Consider the following 15,072-nt stretch of genomic DNA (forward strand, 5'->3'; position numbering starts at 1 on the left):
TGTACAAGTGTGTGAGAGCGTGTGGTGAGGTAACCCTCGGATGGGTGGAGGAGTGGACCAGGGGGCTGAGAGGTGGAGGAGTGGACCAGGGGGGCTGAGAGAGAGGTGGAGGAGTGGACCAGGGGGGCTGAGAGAGAGGTGGAGGAGTGGACCAGGGGGGGCTGAGAGAGAGGTGGAGAAGTGGACAAGGGGGGCTGAGAGAGAGAGGTGGAGGAGTGGACCAGGGGGCTGAGAGAGAGAGGTGGAGGAGTGGACCAGGGGGGGCTGAGAGAGAGAGGTGGAGGAGTGGACCAGGGGGGGCTGAGAGAGAGAGGTGGAGGAGTGGACCAGGGGGGGCTGAGAGAGAGGTGGAGGAGTGGACTAGGGGGCTGAGAGAGAGAGAGGTGGAGGAGGAAGATTACACACACAGGGTCTGGGTAAGACATCGTAATGCCACGCTCACACCATTTATTGTAGCACTGTGTCACCACTTACACCATCTTTAACCCCCTTTGTGCCCACGGTGGCACCACCCTTGACCCTGGCCCTCTTGTGCCCACGGTGGCACCACCCTTGACCCTGGCCCTCTTGTGCCCACGGGGACACCACCCTTGACCCTGGCCCTCTTGTGCCCACGGTGGCACCACCCTTGACCCTGGCCCTCTTGTGCCCACGGTGGCACCACCCTTGACCCTGGCCCTCTTGTGCCCACGGTGGCACCACCCTTGACCCTGGCCCTCTTGTGCCCACGGTGGCACCACCCTTGACCCTGGCCCTCTTGTGCCCACGGTGGCACCACCCTTGACCCTGGCCCTCTTGTGCCCACGGGGACACCACCCTTGACCCTGGCCCTCTTGTGCCCACGGTGACATCACCCTTGACCCTGGCCCTCTTGTGCCCACGGTGACACCACCCTTGACCCTGGCCCTCTTGTGCCCACGGGGACACCACCCTTGACCCTGGCCCTCTTGTGCCCACGGGGACACCACCCTTGACCCTGGCCCTCTTGTGCCCACGGGGACACAACCCTTGACCCTGGCCCTCTTGTGCCCACGGGGACACCACCCTTGACCCTGGCCCTCTTGTGCCCACGGGGACACCACCCTTGACCCTGGTCCTCTTGTGCCCACGGTAGCACCACCCTTGACCCTGGCCCTCTTGTGCCCACGGGGACACCACCCTTGACCCTGGCCCTCTTGTGCCCACGGGGACACAACCCTTGACCCTGGCCCTCTTGTGCCCACGGGGACACCACCCTTGACCCTGGCCCTCTTGTGCCCACGGGGACACAACCCTTGACCCTGGCCCTCTTGTGCCCACGGGGACACAACCCTTGACCCTGGCCCTCTTGTGCCCACGGGGACACCACCCTTGACCCTGGCCCTCTTGTGCCCACGGGGACACAACCCTTGACCCTGGCCCTCTTGTGCCCACGGGGACACCACCCTTGACCCTGGCCCTCTTGTGCCCACGGGGACACCACCCTTGACCCTGGCCCTCTTGTGCCCACGGGGACACCACCCTTGACCCTGGCCCTCTTGTGCCCACGGGGACACCACCCTTGAGCCCATCCATCTACAAGAGCTGTTCCATAATAATTCTGAAGCACCTGTCTAGAATTTTTAAACTTTGTTGTTGGAATTCCCGTTAAAAAAAAAATAATTTTAGCTCACGCTTTCTTTTCAAATTCCCATTTTCTCTTATTCTTATAACATATTATCCTTGTTCGGTGTTATTCTCGTGTTGTTGAACTTAATTTGACCGCTAATGATGTTACAGGTAAAATATGTGTGACTATTGAACGTAAAGTAGGAAAATAAAAGCACTAGAGAACTAAATAGCAATAAAAGCAAAAGGCGAGGAGAGACATTAAAAAGGTGGGCAGGTGAGGAGGAAAACAGCAGAAGAGGAGAGAAGAAGATGGAGACGATGAGCGAGGTGTCGAGCAGCAGCTGCAGCAGGCGGGCAGCTGCCCTTCAGGGCCGCCACCAGCCCGACACACCCCGCAGGAGGAGGAGAAGGGGTCAGTAACTACCAGGTGCAGCAGGAGGATGGGTCACTAACTACCCAACCAGTCCTCTTAAAATAACACCACTTTTCGCTCGTATAATGTGTTTACGGGCTCACCATAGCCCGTGCTACATGGACATTTCGTTATGAGTAGCTATATCTAAAACAATAATGCTCGTATGCAAGATATGGCCAAAAATGGACATAATTTGAAATTAAATAGGTTCACGAAAGTGACGTACTGTCCCGTTTTCTGTTTGGGTCCTCCGGCTTACTCGGTTAGGTTAGGAGAGGAAACTTTCAATTAATTTTGAAAGATGTTTTTCTTTCAAACTTTTCTTTTCTGACCATGAAATTTGATTTTCATGACGTTTTGAAACTTAAGGAGAACTTCCTGCCCACCTACCCTACCAGAGGACCTTAACTTGCTGTTTTGGAAAAAAAAAATCCAAAATTTATTTTCAATTATTTTTCATTTTAAAATTACGTCCATTTTCGGCCACACTGGCAAACGGACAAATTCAGAATTAATTTGTAAGAGGACAGGTACGAGGTCGGTAACTACCTGGTGCATGTCTATAGGTCAGTGACTCGGGTGCAAGACAATGACCCAGTAACTACAAAAGTCTAAAAGTTTAGATAATTAACTACCAGAGCATGGAGGATTAAAATAGGTTACTAACTACCAGGGATGAAACGGTAAGGAAACACGCGTAAGTGGGAATACCAATTGATATGCAAGTTAAGAAATTTAACAATAATGCCATGCAATAAATAATGTTTCATTGTGTTATTGAAAGAGTAAATGAGAAGCACAGTAGCGAATGATGAGCAGTTGGGTTTCCACGACGGTAAGTTAGTTGGGTGTCCACGACGGTAAGTTATATACATATTGGTGTGAACTAAAATTGAGGAGGAAGCAGCAGAAGGGGAAGATAAAACGGTAAGTAGAAGAGAAGAGGAGGAGGAGGAGAAGATAATGGTGATAGAGCAGACGAGCTGTCGATACCAAGAGGGTCAACTCTGACAGCCACAGCGGCAGAGCCCTGTAGCTGAGGCCTGTAGAGATCTGCCAGATGACTGTTTCAGAGATGGTTTTCCATCACCAAGTGATGATATTACCTGTTCCCCCTTCAAAGGGGGAACAGCTAATATCAATACCTTGTCGTGGTGAGGGGGCTTACGTACGACTCCCTGGGGCTGGTGAAGGTTGTCTTGGCTCCTTCTGCTCCTTATTTGGTTGCTGTATGGGCGAAGGGACACGAACTTAGGGTTCTTGTCAGTCAACGGACCTCCCGCTGGAGGGGCCGCCCGTGAGGGGCTGCCCTTGGTGGGTGGTTGGGGTGAAAGGGAGAATGAGGTCATTGCACCAGTGTGGGAGAATGGACGAGGCAGTAGGACTCTCCTGTTAAAAAGGTGGAGCACCGCTGGGGACGACGCACCCCTTCCCGCACTGCCCAGCTCTCGGCCTCCCTGGCTGCCCTGGTGGTGTAACACCATAAATGGGTTTATTTAGTATTTTACATAAAACGCGTTTTCAGTCACACAGGATATCGGTAGTGCCAGGTTGCCGGCCCTATAAGTATTCTAGAGTAACGCCTTTCAGGTGGTAATTGTAACAAATTGCCTTCGGGTCAGGTCATGTGAGGTAACCTCGCTTCTGCTAAGCTGTTAATTGCAGACAGCTGGCTGTGTTGTTTCTTTCAAACAAGCCTCTGAATAGGTGTGGTAGGTAGATAGCCTATGGCTATATACTGGTAGGTGGAACTTAACTCCCGGTTCCCCCTTTCCATTCGGCCCGTTGGCGCCATGAGGGGGCTTGGTGGTCGGCTGCCGGAGTGTGATGCTCCTTGGGACAGTCCTCTGTCCTTTTGTAGCATTGTGCTCCTGCTGCTGTCCTCTCTAATTGTGCTGGACTCCTTTTCCTTTTCCTTCCGTTCGTTTTTCTCCCCCTCTTCTCCTATCTGCTTATCGTTTCCTGCCGACCTTTTGCTTGTTTTGGTTCTTCCTTTGGACTTCTATTTTGACGCCCGGGTACTTGAGGAGGCATACTCTTGCCCCTGTAGAACTGTAGTGGCCAACGTCGAGAGCAAGGGGAAATTTTTATTGTCAATCCCCCTTTCGTCACTGAACTCGATCTCGACGGACTGGCGGTTCTTAAGGTGGCGTTTGTGTCGCGTATACTCACGACGCACCCCTAGGAGGCCCCGGCATGATCGGCGATAGCTTCTTGTTGGGTGTCCTGCCTCTAATTGTGGCTCCATGGTGTGTGTGGGGGCACATTCGTGTATGAATGCTTCTTTTTCGTACCCATGCTGCATACTGTTCCTCCTTTACCTTCTCAGGCTCGTGGGGTGGGCGACCAAGCCCCCGTGAGTTGGCCCGGTCGAAGACCGGGCTCTGTAGCCACTGCTGCATTGGGCCCCGACCTTGCTCCTCCTTTGGCCTCTCTGACTACTCCCTTCGGCTCCCCTCCCTCATCTGTGGTTGGGTCGAGCCCCAAGCCCCCAGTGGTGACTACCTCGTCCCCTGGCACGGCTCAATCTCTAGTTGTGACTACTGCGCCTTTTAACCCCTCTCTCTGGGGGTTTTCAACGCCGTCCTCGACAAGGCAGCACTCGCTCAATTCCTTCCCGTTCTGATGCCTATCAAGCCTTCTTTGGTCCTGCTTCGTGGGCCAAATACTTTGATCTCATCCCTCTTGATTCTGCGCCTCTTGATGATTTCTCCCTCCATCGGCATCTTGTTGATTCCGTGGATGCCTCTGTTACCTTCAACCCCACTCGTCTCAGTACACGTGTCGTTGCTGCTCCTTCTCAGGATGCAGCTTCCTGCTTGGCTGCCTTATCCTGCCTTGGGGAGACCTCTGTTCGGGTTTCAAGGAAAGCTCGGTTGAATGCCAGTGTTGGCACTATTCGCCTCCTGCCCCATGTTGCGACCAGTGTTCGGAATCTGCAGGACTGCCACGATGATATTCGACATATCCTCGATGCCCAAGGCCATTCTGTCCTCCAGGTAGACACGTTTACTCGTCCCCCTCGTGGTCGTCGCCGTCAACCCCTTCGGGTTGTCAAGGTTACCTTTGATGGTAGGACCCTTCCACCCTCTGTCATTCTTGCTGGTGCCAGGTGCGCCATCCAGGAGTACATTCCTTCTCCTAGGCTCTATAACAAGTGCTGGAAGTTTGGGCATGGTGCCCTCCGCTGCTCTGGGACTCTCTCTCTCTGTCCTTTGTGTGGTGGCGAAGATCACTCTGTCGGAGTGCACTTCTCCCCAGGCTCGCTGCCTCAACTGCGGTGAGGCCCATCCTGCCTTCTCCCGTGCGTGTATCCATTACAAGCTTGAGGCGGCCGTCCTCAACTTGAAGCACCGGGAGCGTTTATCTTTTCCTGAGGCGAGGTGCCAGGTTCGCCGGCTCCCACCTTATGCTAACGTCTCTTCTGCTTGCATGTTGCGCTCTTCCTCTCCTCGTCCTTCCCTCCATCCTCAGACTCACAACCGTTTCCGGGCCTTGGACCCTGATATGCCCACTGCCCCCTCTTCTGTTCCTTTGAGTTCTGTCCCAAAGGGTCCCCCGCCTGGTCCTCTGTCTGGGGTTCCCCTTCTTTCTACCCGGTCTGTCATGTCTCTTGTGTCTTCTTCCTTGTCTCCCTCCGATCCTCCTTCCCATCCTTGTCCTCCGTCTATTGACTCTCCCTGCCGCCTGTCGGTGCGGGCTGATGTCCATCGCTCTCCTAACGGCCGTCATGTGTGCTCTCGTTCAGCTTCTCCTGTTGAGACGCTGGAATCCGTTGCTCGGTACGTAGTTGCTGGGACACCTCTGTCTTCAAGTCAGAAGCGTAAGCCTAGCTCCTCTCTCTCCTCCTCCCTGGCAGGTAAGAAGGCTTCGCTTTCTTCCTCGGCCCCTACTACTGACTCTCGCTCCTTCCCTTCCCATTTCGGTGGTTGCACCCCCTGTTCCTGCTATAGAGGTTTTTTTGGCCCCCGCTTCCCTCTCGGTTGCTGCCCTTGCTGAGGTGCGCTCCCTTCTTTCTACTCCCCCTCTTCCTGCTGCTGTCCTTGACTGCTCCTCTCGGTTGTCTCCTCCTCCTTCCTCTTCCTTCCTCCTCCGCCTCCTACGGACCCCACCCGTCCATCTCTGGTCTGTTCTCCCACTTCCTTCCCTCCATCTTTGCTCAGTTTATCCATGCCCCCTTACCCTGACTTTGTTGACCCTGATCTTCTTTAACGTGCTATGTTGCTCTTTCGCCTTTGTTTTTTCCTTGTTCTCTGTTGTTGTCCTTTCTCTTCTCGTCGATATCTATTCTTCAATAGAATGTTCGAGGTTATTATGCCAATTTCCTTGAACTCCAACTTCTGATTTAGCGGTTTTCGCCCCTTTGTGTCTGTCTCCAGGAGCCGATGCTTGGTGCTCTTCCTGGTCGCTTTCGTGGCTATTCCTTTCTCCCCCCCCCCTCCCCAGCTGTTGCTGGGGCTCCTAATTCTTCTGCTATCTTGATTCACTCTGACGTTCCCTTTGTCCCCTTAATTTTTCCTTCGCCTCTCTATTGTTCTGCTGCTCGTATCTTTGTGGGGAAATGGTACACCGTTTGTTCCCTTTATCTCCCCCCGAGTGTCCCGCTTTCTTTTCCTGATCTGAAACACCTACTGAACTCCTTGCCAGAGTCTGTGCTCCTGCTGGGTGATTTCAATTGTCGTCATTCCCTTTGGGGTCATGTTCTGACGAACACCCGCAGTTGCCTTCTTGAGCCGTTTATCCTCTTCTTCCCTGTCTCTTCTGAATTCTGGTGAGCCCACACATTTGGACTCTCGGACTCGCACCCTTTCCTGTCTTGATCTTTTTCTTTGCTCGTCTTCTCTTTACTTAGATTTCACGTGGCAGGTTCTTGATGACTTCCATGGCAGTGACCATTTCCCCATCCTTGTTACCTTTTTCTCTTTTCGCCCTTCCCTCTCCTTCCCTAGGTGGCAGTTTACTAAAGCGAACTGGAACCTATTTACCCTCAGTGCTGCTCTCTGACCCCTCCCTTCTGCCTCTCCCTCGCTCTCTCCTCCTTTTTCATGACACTGTCTTAGACGCTGCCCTCCGCTCTATTCCTCGCTCTTCCTCTCGGGGTCCACGGAAGTGCATTCCCTAGTGGAATGCAGACTGTACTCGGGCTGTAAGCGTGCAGCCTGGAAGAGACACCGCCATTGGCAGATTCTTTTCTTTTCTTTCGGAAGGCGAGCACTGTGGCCCGTAGGGCCATCTGTATGGCTAAACATGAATGTTGGGCATCTTATGTCTCCACCATTATGTCCGAAACTCCTCTGCCACAGATGTGGAAGCATATCCGCAAGATAGCAGGTATGTGTGTTCCCGATTTTTCACCGGTCCTTCACCTCCATGATACTCTTGTGGCAGACCCGTTGCAGGTCGCTACCGAACTGGGTTCCCACTTTTCTTCTGTTAGCTCTGGTCTTCATCTTCCCCAATCTTTCCTTCTTCGTAAACCTGTCCTTGAATGTCGTCCTTTAGATTTCTGCACTCATCTTCGACTTCGCTATAACGATCCCTTCTCTCTCTCTCTCTGAACTTCGTTCTGCCCTGGCCCACTGCGGTTCTACAGCAGCGGACTCCGATGGCATTCATTATGAGACGCTTCGCCATCTCCCTCCATGCACGTCTCGGTATTTACTGAGTCTGTATACAGTAATTGAATCTGGGAGTCGTCGTCAGTTCCTGAGGACTGGCTCGATGCCGTTGTCCTCCCTGTTCACAAACCAGGGTCTCTGGGAACTTCCCCTAAAGACTTTCGCCCTATTGCCCTCACAAGTCTGCAAACTCTTTGAACGTATGGTTAACGTTCGTCTGATGTGGTTCCTGGAACACCATCACCTCCTCTTCCCTTCTCAATTTGGTTTCCGCAAGTGCCGCAGCACAACACATGTCCTGGTGAACTTAGAGGTCTATATTTGTACTGCTTTTGCTGCGAAGACCTCCGTTGTTGCCGTCCTATTTGACCTGGAAAAGGCTTACGACACCACTTGGCATTATCTTATTCTATCCGTTTCATTCTTTTGACCTTCGTGGTCATCTCCCTCTCTTTCTCCACAGCTTCCTCTCTCGTCGTTCCTTTCGGGTGAGGCTTGGTACCACTCTCTCTGCCTCTTTTCAGCAATACGAAGGTGTGCACCATGGTAGTGTTCTGAGCACTACTCTTTTTTTGGTTGCCTTCAATGGTCTTCTTTCCTCTCTTCCCTCAGGCGTCTTCTTCGCTCTATGTCGATGATCTTACCCTTTGCTGTCAGGGTAATGATTCGCCTCTCCTTCAACGCCAGCTTCAACTTGCGATTGATGCCATGTTGTCTTGGGCCACCGATCATGGCTTAAAGTTCTCTTCTACTAAGACTTGTGCCATGACTTTTACTCGGAAACGGGTCGTTCTTCGTCCCTCTTTTTCACATTATGGTCATCCCCTTGAGTACAAAGATTCCGCGAAGCTTTTGGGGTTATTCTTTGACACTCGTTTGTCTTGGTCTCCCCATATCTCTTACCTCCGTGTTGAGTGCTCTAAGGCCCTTACCCTCCTTCGGGTATTGTCCCATACTTCTTGGGGAGCGGATAGCGCACTCTCCTTGCTTTACATTCCTCTCTCATCCTGTCTAAGCTCGATTATGGTTGCCCTGCTTACTCGTCTGCTTCTCCTTCTACTCTTCGCCGTCTTGATGCTTTGCACCATATTGGGTTGCGCCTCAGTTCTGGTGCCTTTCGTTCGACTCCCGTCCTCAGCTTGTATGTTGACACTACCTTCCTGTCTCTCCAGGATCGCTGTGATCCCTACTGTCTTCGCTATCTTGCGCGGTCCTTGCAACATCCTTCCTCTTGCCTCTGTCATGCTTTAACTTTTACCCCCTCCTGTAGTTCCTGTCCCTCTTCACCAACACCTTCTATCTGTCCGGTTATCTCGCTTACAGGATTCTCTTTCCGTTCGTATTTCTAATATTTCTCCTCGTGTTGTTCCTTCTTTGCCCCCGTGGAGAGTCCCCCTTCCGCAGTTTTGTACATCCTTGACCTGCATCACTAAAGCTTTTATACTCTTGTAGTTCTAAAACGCCTTTTCTTCTCGCTCCGTTTCCGTCTTCACTGATGGGTTTATGTCTGCAGACGGTGTTGGCTACTCTGTTGTTTTTCCTGATCACACTTGTATGTCGCTTACCTCCGGAGACTAGCATCTTCACAGCGGAGCTTTATGCTATTCTCTATGCTCTTCGTCTCCTGCTCTTTCATTGTCAATCTTTCTTTGTAGTTCTTGTTGACTTTCGTAGTGCCCTCATGGCTCTCGGGTCCTTTAATCCAGTTCATTCAGTGGTTGTCGAGATCTAGCTTTGGCTGTTTCTTGTTCACAGTAAATTTAAGTCGGTTGAGTTTTGTTGGGTTCCTAGCCATATTGGTGTCTCTTTTAAATGAGCGTGCGGATGCTGCCGCCAGGGAAGCTGTCCCATCTCTCGTAAAGGTATTCCTTATTCCGACTTTTACCCGGTTATCCATTCCTCCATCCTTACCCGTTGGCAGGCTTGTTAGTCATCTGTTACTGGTAATAAACTACGTTCTCTTTAAGGTTGTGTCCTAGTGGCCATCCTCCTACCACTGTAACCGGCGATGGGAAATGGCTCTGGCGAGGTTGCGTATTGGCCATACTCGCTTAACTCATGGTCACTTACTTGATGGAGCACCTCCCTGCTCCTTATTGTCCTAATTGCATTGTCCCTCTTACGGCCGTGCATATCCTTGTTGAATGTTCTGACTTCCGGGATGAGCATGTCTAGTTTTCCGACCGTCCCCCGTGGTCGCTTGTGTCTCGATAGTATTCTTGGGGACTCGGATACTTTTGATATAGTTCGCCTTATGCGTTTCTGTTCTCGTATTGATGTCTTTGGTGATATTTAGCGCCCTCTGATTATCCTGCACATTTGATGGTGCTACATAACCTTCCCAGTTTGGTGCATTCTTTTTGATAATTAATTACTTACTCATCCTTGAAGCATCGCTTTCTTCCTTGCCCCCCAACTCTGACTCCATCGCTACGTCCCCTCCCATTTCTTTGGTCGGGCCCAATGTCCCAGCTATGGAGGTTTCTTACACCCCCGATTCCCTCTTGGTTGCTGCCCTTGCTGAGGTGCACTGCCTGGTTTCTACCTCCCCCCCCCCCCTCCAGCTGTCCTTCACAGCCCTCTCTCTGTTGTCTCCCCCTCCTCCGGACCCTGTCCGTCTGCCTCTGGTCTAACCTCCCGCTCCCTTCCCTCCGGACCCCGTCCGTCTGCCTCTGGTCTGTCCCTCCGCTTCCTTCCCTCTGTCCTTACTAAGTTTATCCATGCCCTGTAACCCTGATTTTTGCTGATCCTGAGCTTCTTTAATATACTGTGTTCTTTACCTTTTTTTCTTCATTGTTCTCTGTTGCTGTCCTTTATCTTTTTGATAATGTTTATTCTTCAATGGAATATTCGTGGATTTTATGCCAAATTCCATAAACTCCAACTTCTGATTACACAGTTTTCATCACTTTGTGTTTGTCTCCAGGAGCGGATGCTTGGTGTTCGTCCTGGTCACTCTCGTGGTTATTCCTTTCTTTTTCCCCCCTCAGCTCTTGCTGGGGTCAATAACATCTACTGTTCTCTTGATTCGTACTGATATATTGCCTTCGTCCCCCTACTGTTTCCGTCGCCTATCCATTGTTCTGCTGCTCGTGTTTTTGTGAGTAAATGGTATACAGTCTGTTCTATTTACCTCCCTCCAAATGTCCCACTTTCCCTTCCTGATTTTAAGCACCTCCTGGGCTCCTTGCCTGACCCAGTGCTCCTGTTGGGGAATTTCAATTGTCGATATACCCTCTGGGGTGATGTTCTGACAAACACCCGAGGCCGACTTCTCGAACCGTTCGTTCTTTCTTCCCTGTTTCTTCTGAATTCTGGTGAGCCCACCTATGTGGACTCTCGAACTCGCACCCTTTCCTGTCTTGATCTTTCTCTCTGCTCGTCGTCCCCTTACTTAGATCTCACGTGGCAGGTTCTTGATGACCTCCATAAGTGACCATTTCCCTATCCTTGTGTCCATTTTCTCTTTTCACCCTCCCGTCTCCTTCCCTAGGTGGCAGTTTGCCAAAGCTGACTGGAACCTATTCACTCTTCGTGCTACTCTCTCTAACCTCTCCTCTCTGCCTCATCCTGGCGCCCTCCTCCTTTTTCATGACAACGTCTTCGATGCTGCCCTCCACTCTATTCCTCGCTCTACCTCCCGGGGCACCTGGAAGTGCGTTCCCTGGTGGAATGCGGACTGTGCTCAGGTTGTCCGCTATAAGCATGCAGCCTGGAAGAAATACCGACGCCGGTAGACGGCTGATTCTTTTGTTTTGTTTCGGAAAGCAAGTGCGATAGCCTGTAGGATCATCCGTACAGATAAGTGTGAAAGTTGGAAAACTTATGTTTCCACTATTACATCCGATACTCCTCTGCCACAGATCTGGAAGAAGATCCGCAAAATTGTAGGGAAGTTCGTTCCAGATGTCTCGCCGGTTCTTCACCCCCGTGGTACTCTTGTGGCGGACCCAGTGCAGGTCACGACCGAACTGGGTTCCCACTTTTCTTCTGTTAGCTCTGGTTCTCACCTTCCTCAATCCTTCCTTCTTCGTAAGCCCGTCTTCATTCTCATCCCTTAGATTTCCGCACTCATCTCTGCCTTCCCATAACGATCCCTTCTCTGAACGTCAGTCTGCCCTGGCCCTCTGCGGTTCTACAGCAGTGGGCTCGGATGACATTCATCATGGGATGCTTTGCCACCTTCCTCCTTGCACGTCTCAGTATTTACTGAGTCTGTATAATCGGGTCTGGGAGTCGTCGTCAGTCCCCGAGGACAGGCTCGATGCCGTTGTACTTCCTATTCGGAAACTGGAGTCTCTTGGGACACCCCCTAAGGACTTCTGCCTTATTGCCCTCACGAGTTGAGTCTGCAAACTCTTTGAGCGTATCGTAAATGTTCGTCTGATGTGGTTCTTGGAACACCATCACCACCTCTATCCTTCTCAATTTGGTTTTCGCAAGTGCCGCAGCACGACTGATGTTCTGGTGAACTTGGAGGTCTATATTCGTACTGCTTTTGCTGCGAAGACCTATGTTGATGCTGTTCTTTTTGACCTGGAAAAGGCTTATGACACAACCTGGAGATACCATATTCTGTCCCATCTTCGTTCTTTTGACCTTCGTGGTAATCTCCCTCTCTTCCTCCAGAGCTTCCCTCTCGTTGTTTCTTTAGTCAGGCTTGGTGCCACTCTTTCTGCCTCTTTTCGGCAATACAAAGGTGTACCCCAAGGTAGTGTTCTGAGCACTACTCTTTTTCTGGTTGCCCTCAATGGTCTTCTTTCCTCCCTTCCTACTCGCATCTTCTCTGCTCTTTATGTCAACGATCTTACTCTGTGATGATTCGCCTCTTCTTCAACGGCGGTTTCAACTTGCGATTGGTGCTGTGTCGTCTTGGGCCGCCAATCATGGCTTCAGGTTCTCTGCAACTAAGACTTGTGCCATGACTTTTACTCGAAAGCGTGTCGTCCTTCGTCCTTCTTTGTCGCTTTATGGTCATCCCCTTGTGTACAAAGATTCCGCGAAGTTTTTGGGGTTCATTTTTGACACTCGTTTGTCTTGGTCGCCCCATTTCTCTTACCTCAGTGTTGAATGCTCTAAAGTCCTTAACCTACTTAAGGTTCTGTCACATACTTCTTTGGGAGCAGATAGGCGCATGCTCCTCCCTTTGCATTCCTCTCTCATACTGTCTAAACTTGATTATGGTTGCCCCTGCTTACTCTTCTGCTTCTCCTCCTACTCTTCGTCATCTTGATCATTTGCACCATACTGGGTTGTGCCTCAACTCTGGTGCTTTTCGTTCAACTCCTACCCCTCAGTTTGTACGCTGACACTGGCTTCCTGTCTCTCCAGGACCGCCGAGATCGCTACTTTTTTTGCTACCTTGCACGGTCCTTACAACCCTCGCTCTCGCCTGTGTTGTGCTTTGACCTTTTCCTGTAGTTCCTGTTCCCCTTCACCACCTCCCTCTTTGTCTGGTTGTCTCGCCTACAACATTCTCTTTCGGTTAGTATTACTAATATTTCTCCTAGTGTTGTTCCGTCTTTGCCCCCTGGAGGGTCACCCTTTCTCAATATTGCAAATCCCTGACCCACATCATTTAAACTTTTACTCCTCCTATAGTTCTGAAACGTCTTTTCCTTGAGCAATTTCTTCACATTCCCGCTCCATTTCCATCTTCACCGATGGGTCTAAGTCTGCTGACGGTGTAGGCTACGCTGTTGTTTTTCCTGACCACACCTTTGTGTCGCCTGCCTCTGGAGACTAACATCATCACAGCAGAACTTTATGCTATTCTCTATGTCTCCTACTTTCTCGTTGTCAATCCTCCTTTGTGGTTGTAGTTGACTCTCGTAGTGCCCTCATGGCTCTAGGGGTCCTTTAATCCTTTCCAATCGGTGGTCATAGAGATTCAACATTGGCTGTTTCCTATCGCTAGTAAATTTAAATCCGTAGAGTTTTGCTGGGTTCCAGCCATATTGGTGTTTCTTAAAATGAGCATGCAGATGCTGCTACTAGAAAAGCTATCCACTCTTTTCCCATCTCCCATAAAGGTATTCCTTATTCCGACTTTTACCCAGTTATTCATTCCTCCATCCTTACTCGTTGGCAGGGTTGTTGGTTTTCTGTTGTTGGTAACAAACTGCGTACTCTTAAGCATAGTGTCCCCCCCCCGTGGCCTTCCTCCTACCACCATAACCGGCGATGGGAAACGGCTATAGCAAGGTTGTGTATTGGCCATACATGCTTAACTCAGTCACTTAATGGAGCCGCCGCCCTGCTCCTTATTGTACAAATTGCATTCTCCCTCTTACAGTTGTGCATATTCTTGTTGAATGTTCTGATTTCCAGGACGAGCGTGCGTCTTGCTTTCCGACCGTCTCTCGCGGTCACTTGTCCCTCGATAGAATTCTTGGTGAATCAGATACTCTTGGTGAATCAGATACTTTTGATATCGTTTGCCTTGTGCGTTTCTGTTCTCATATTGGAATCCTTTATTTAGCGCCTTATGAATATCTTGCACATTTCATGGTGCTACATAGCCTTCCCGGCTTGGTGCCTTCTTTTGATAATTACTTACCTTATTACTTGTTGATGATTTCCAGAGTTGCTCTACTCCCACAGCCTGGTCTGTGGCCGGCCTTCCTGGTGATTGTCTACAACCTATTCTCTCCATTTGCCGCTCCATACAAAATACAACCGTTTTGTATAAGCAAAAACATACAACCCTAAGCAACCCTCCTAACCTACCGAGGCCAACGTGTAGGAAGCATCAATATTACTGTGCTTTAATTATCACTAATTCGTCGCATTTTTAACGTATTGCTCGATTGCGTAAAAAATGGGACAGATTAGGTGAGAGGACAGGTTGTTACACGTGTGGTGTCTCCCTCAGGCGATGGCACGTTCAGCTTCAACGAGTTCGTAGAGATCGTGTGTAACATGGGGGCCGGGGGCGAGCGACCCCCCGAGGACGAGGAGAAGGAGCTCAGGGACGCCTTCAAGGTTAGTCTCTCCTACACCAGACAACACTCAGGCAGGTTCTCTCTTGTTGAAGTGTGGGTCTTTGAGTATATTCTCGCCACTCTTAGCTGCTGCTGCTTTTTTTTTTAAACTAAGACTAGGGTTCATAAAGGATCTCAGATAATGTACTTCTCTCTTTCTCTTCTCTCTTCCTCTTTAGTTCTCTTTATATATTTATCTTTTTATATCTTTATCTCTCTCTCTTTCTTTTTCTCTTTCTCATTCTTTCTTTCTTTCTCTTTCTTTCTTTTCTCTTTTTCTCTTTTTCTCTTTCTCTCCTTTTCTTTCTTTTTCTTTCTCATTCTTTTTCTCTTTTTCTTTTTCTCATTCTTTCTCTTTTTCTTCATCTTTCTTTCTATCTCTCTCTTTTTCTCTCATTCTTTTTCTTTCTCTTTATCTTCATCTTTCTCTCTCTCTCTCTCTCTCTCTCTCTCTCTCTCTCTCTCT

At 50.2% G+C, this 15,072-nt stretch overlaps 1 protein-coding gene across 2 annotated transcripts in view; it reads left to right on the forward strand.

Annotated features, from left to right (window-relative positions):
• The window catches only part of LOC123757995 (uncharacterized), a 208,387-nt gene that overhangs the window by 183,985 nt on the left and 9,330 nt on the right, over nucleotides 1–15,072 (forward strand). For both annotated transcript variants that reach the window (XM_069338920.1, XM_069338921.1), the window contains one exon: nucleotides 14,498–14,607. In XM_069338920.1, the coding sequence (XP_069195021.1) occupies nucleotides 14,498–14,607 (110 nt within the window). The remainder of the gene's footprint in view (nucleotides 1–14,497; nucleotides 14,608–15,072) is intronic.

This window comes from Procambarus clarkii, chromosome 40 (genome assembly GCF_040958095.1).
Source record: "Procambarus clarkii isolate CNS0578487 chromosome 40, FALCON_Pclarkii_2.0, whole genome shotgun sequence".
In the NCBI taxonomy this organism is placed as follows: domain Eukaryota; kingdom Metazoa; phylum Arthropoda; class Malacostraca; order Decapoda; family Cambaridae; genus Procambarus; species Procambarus clarkii.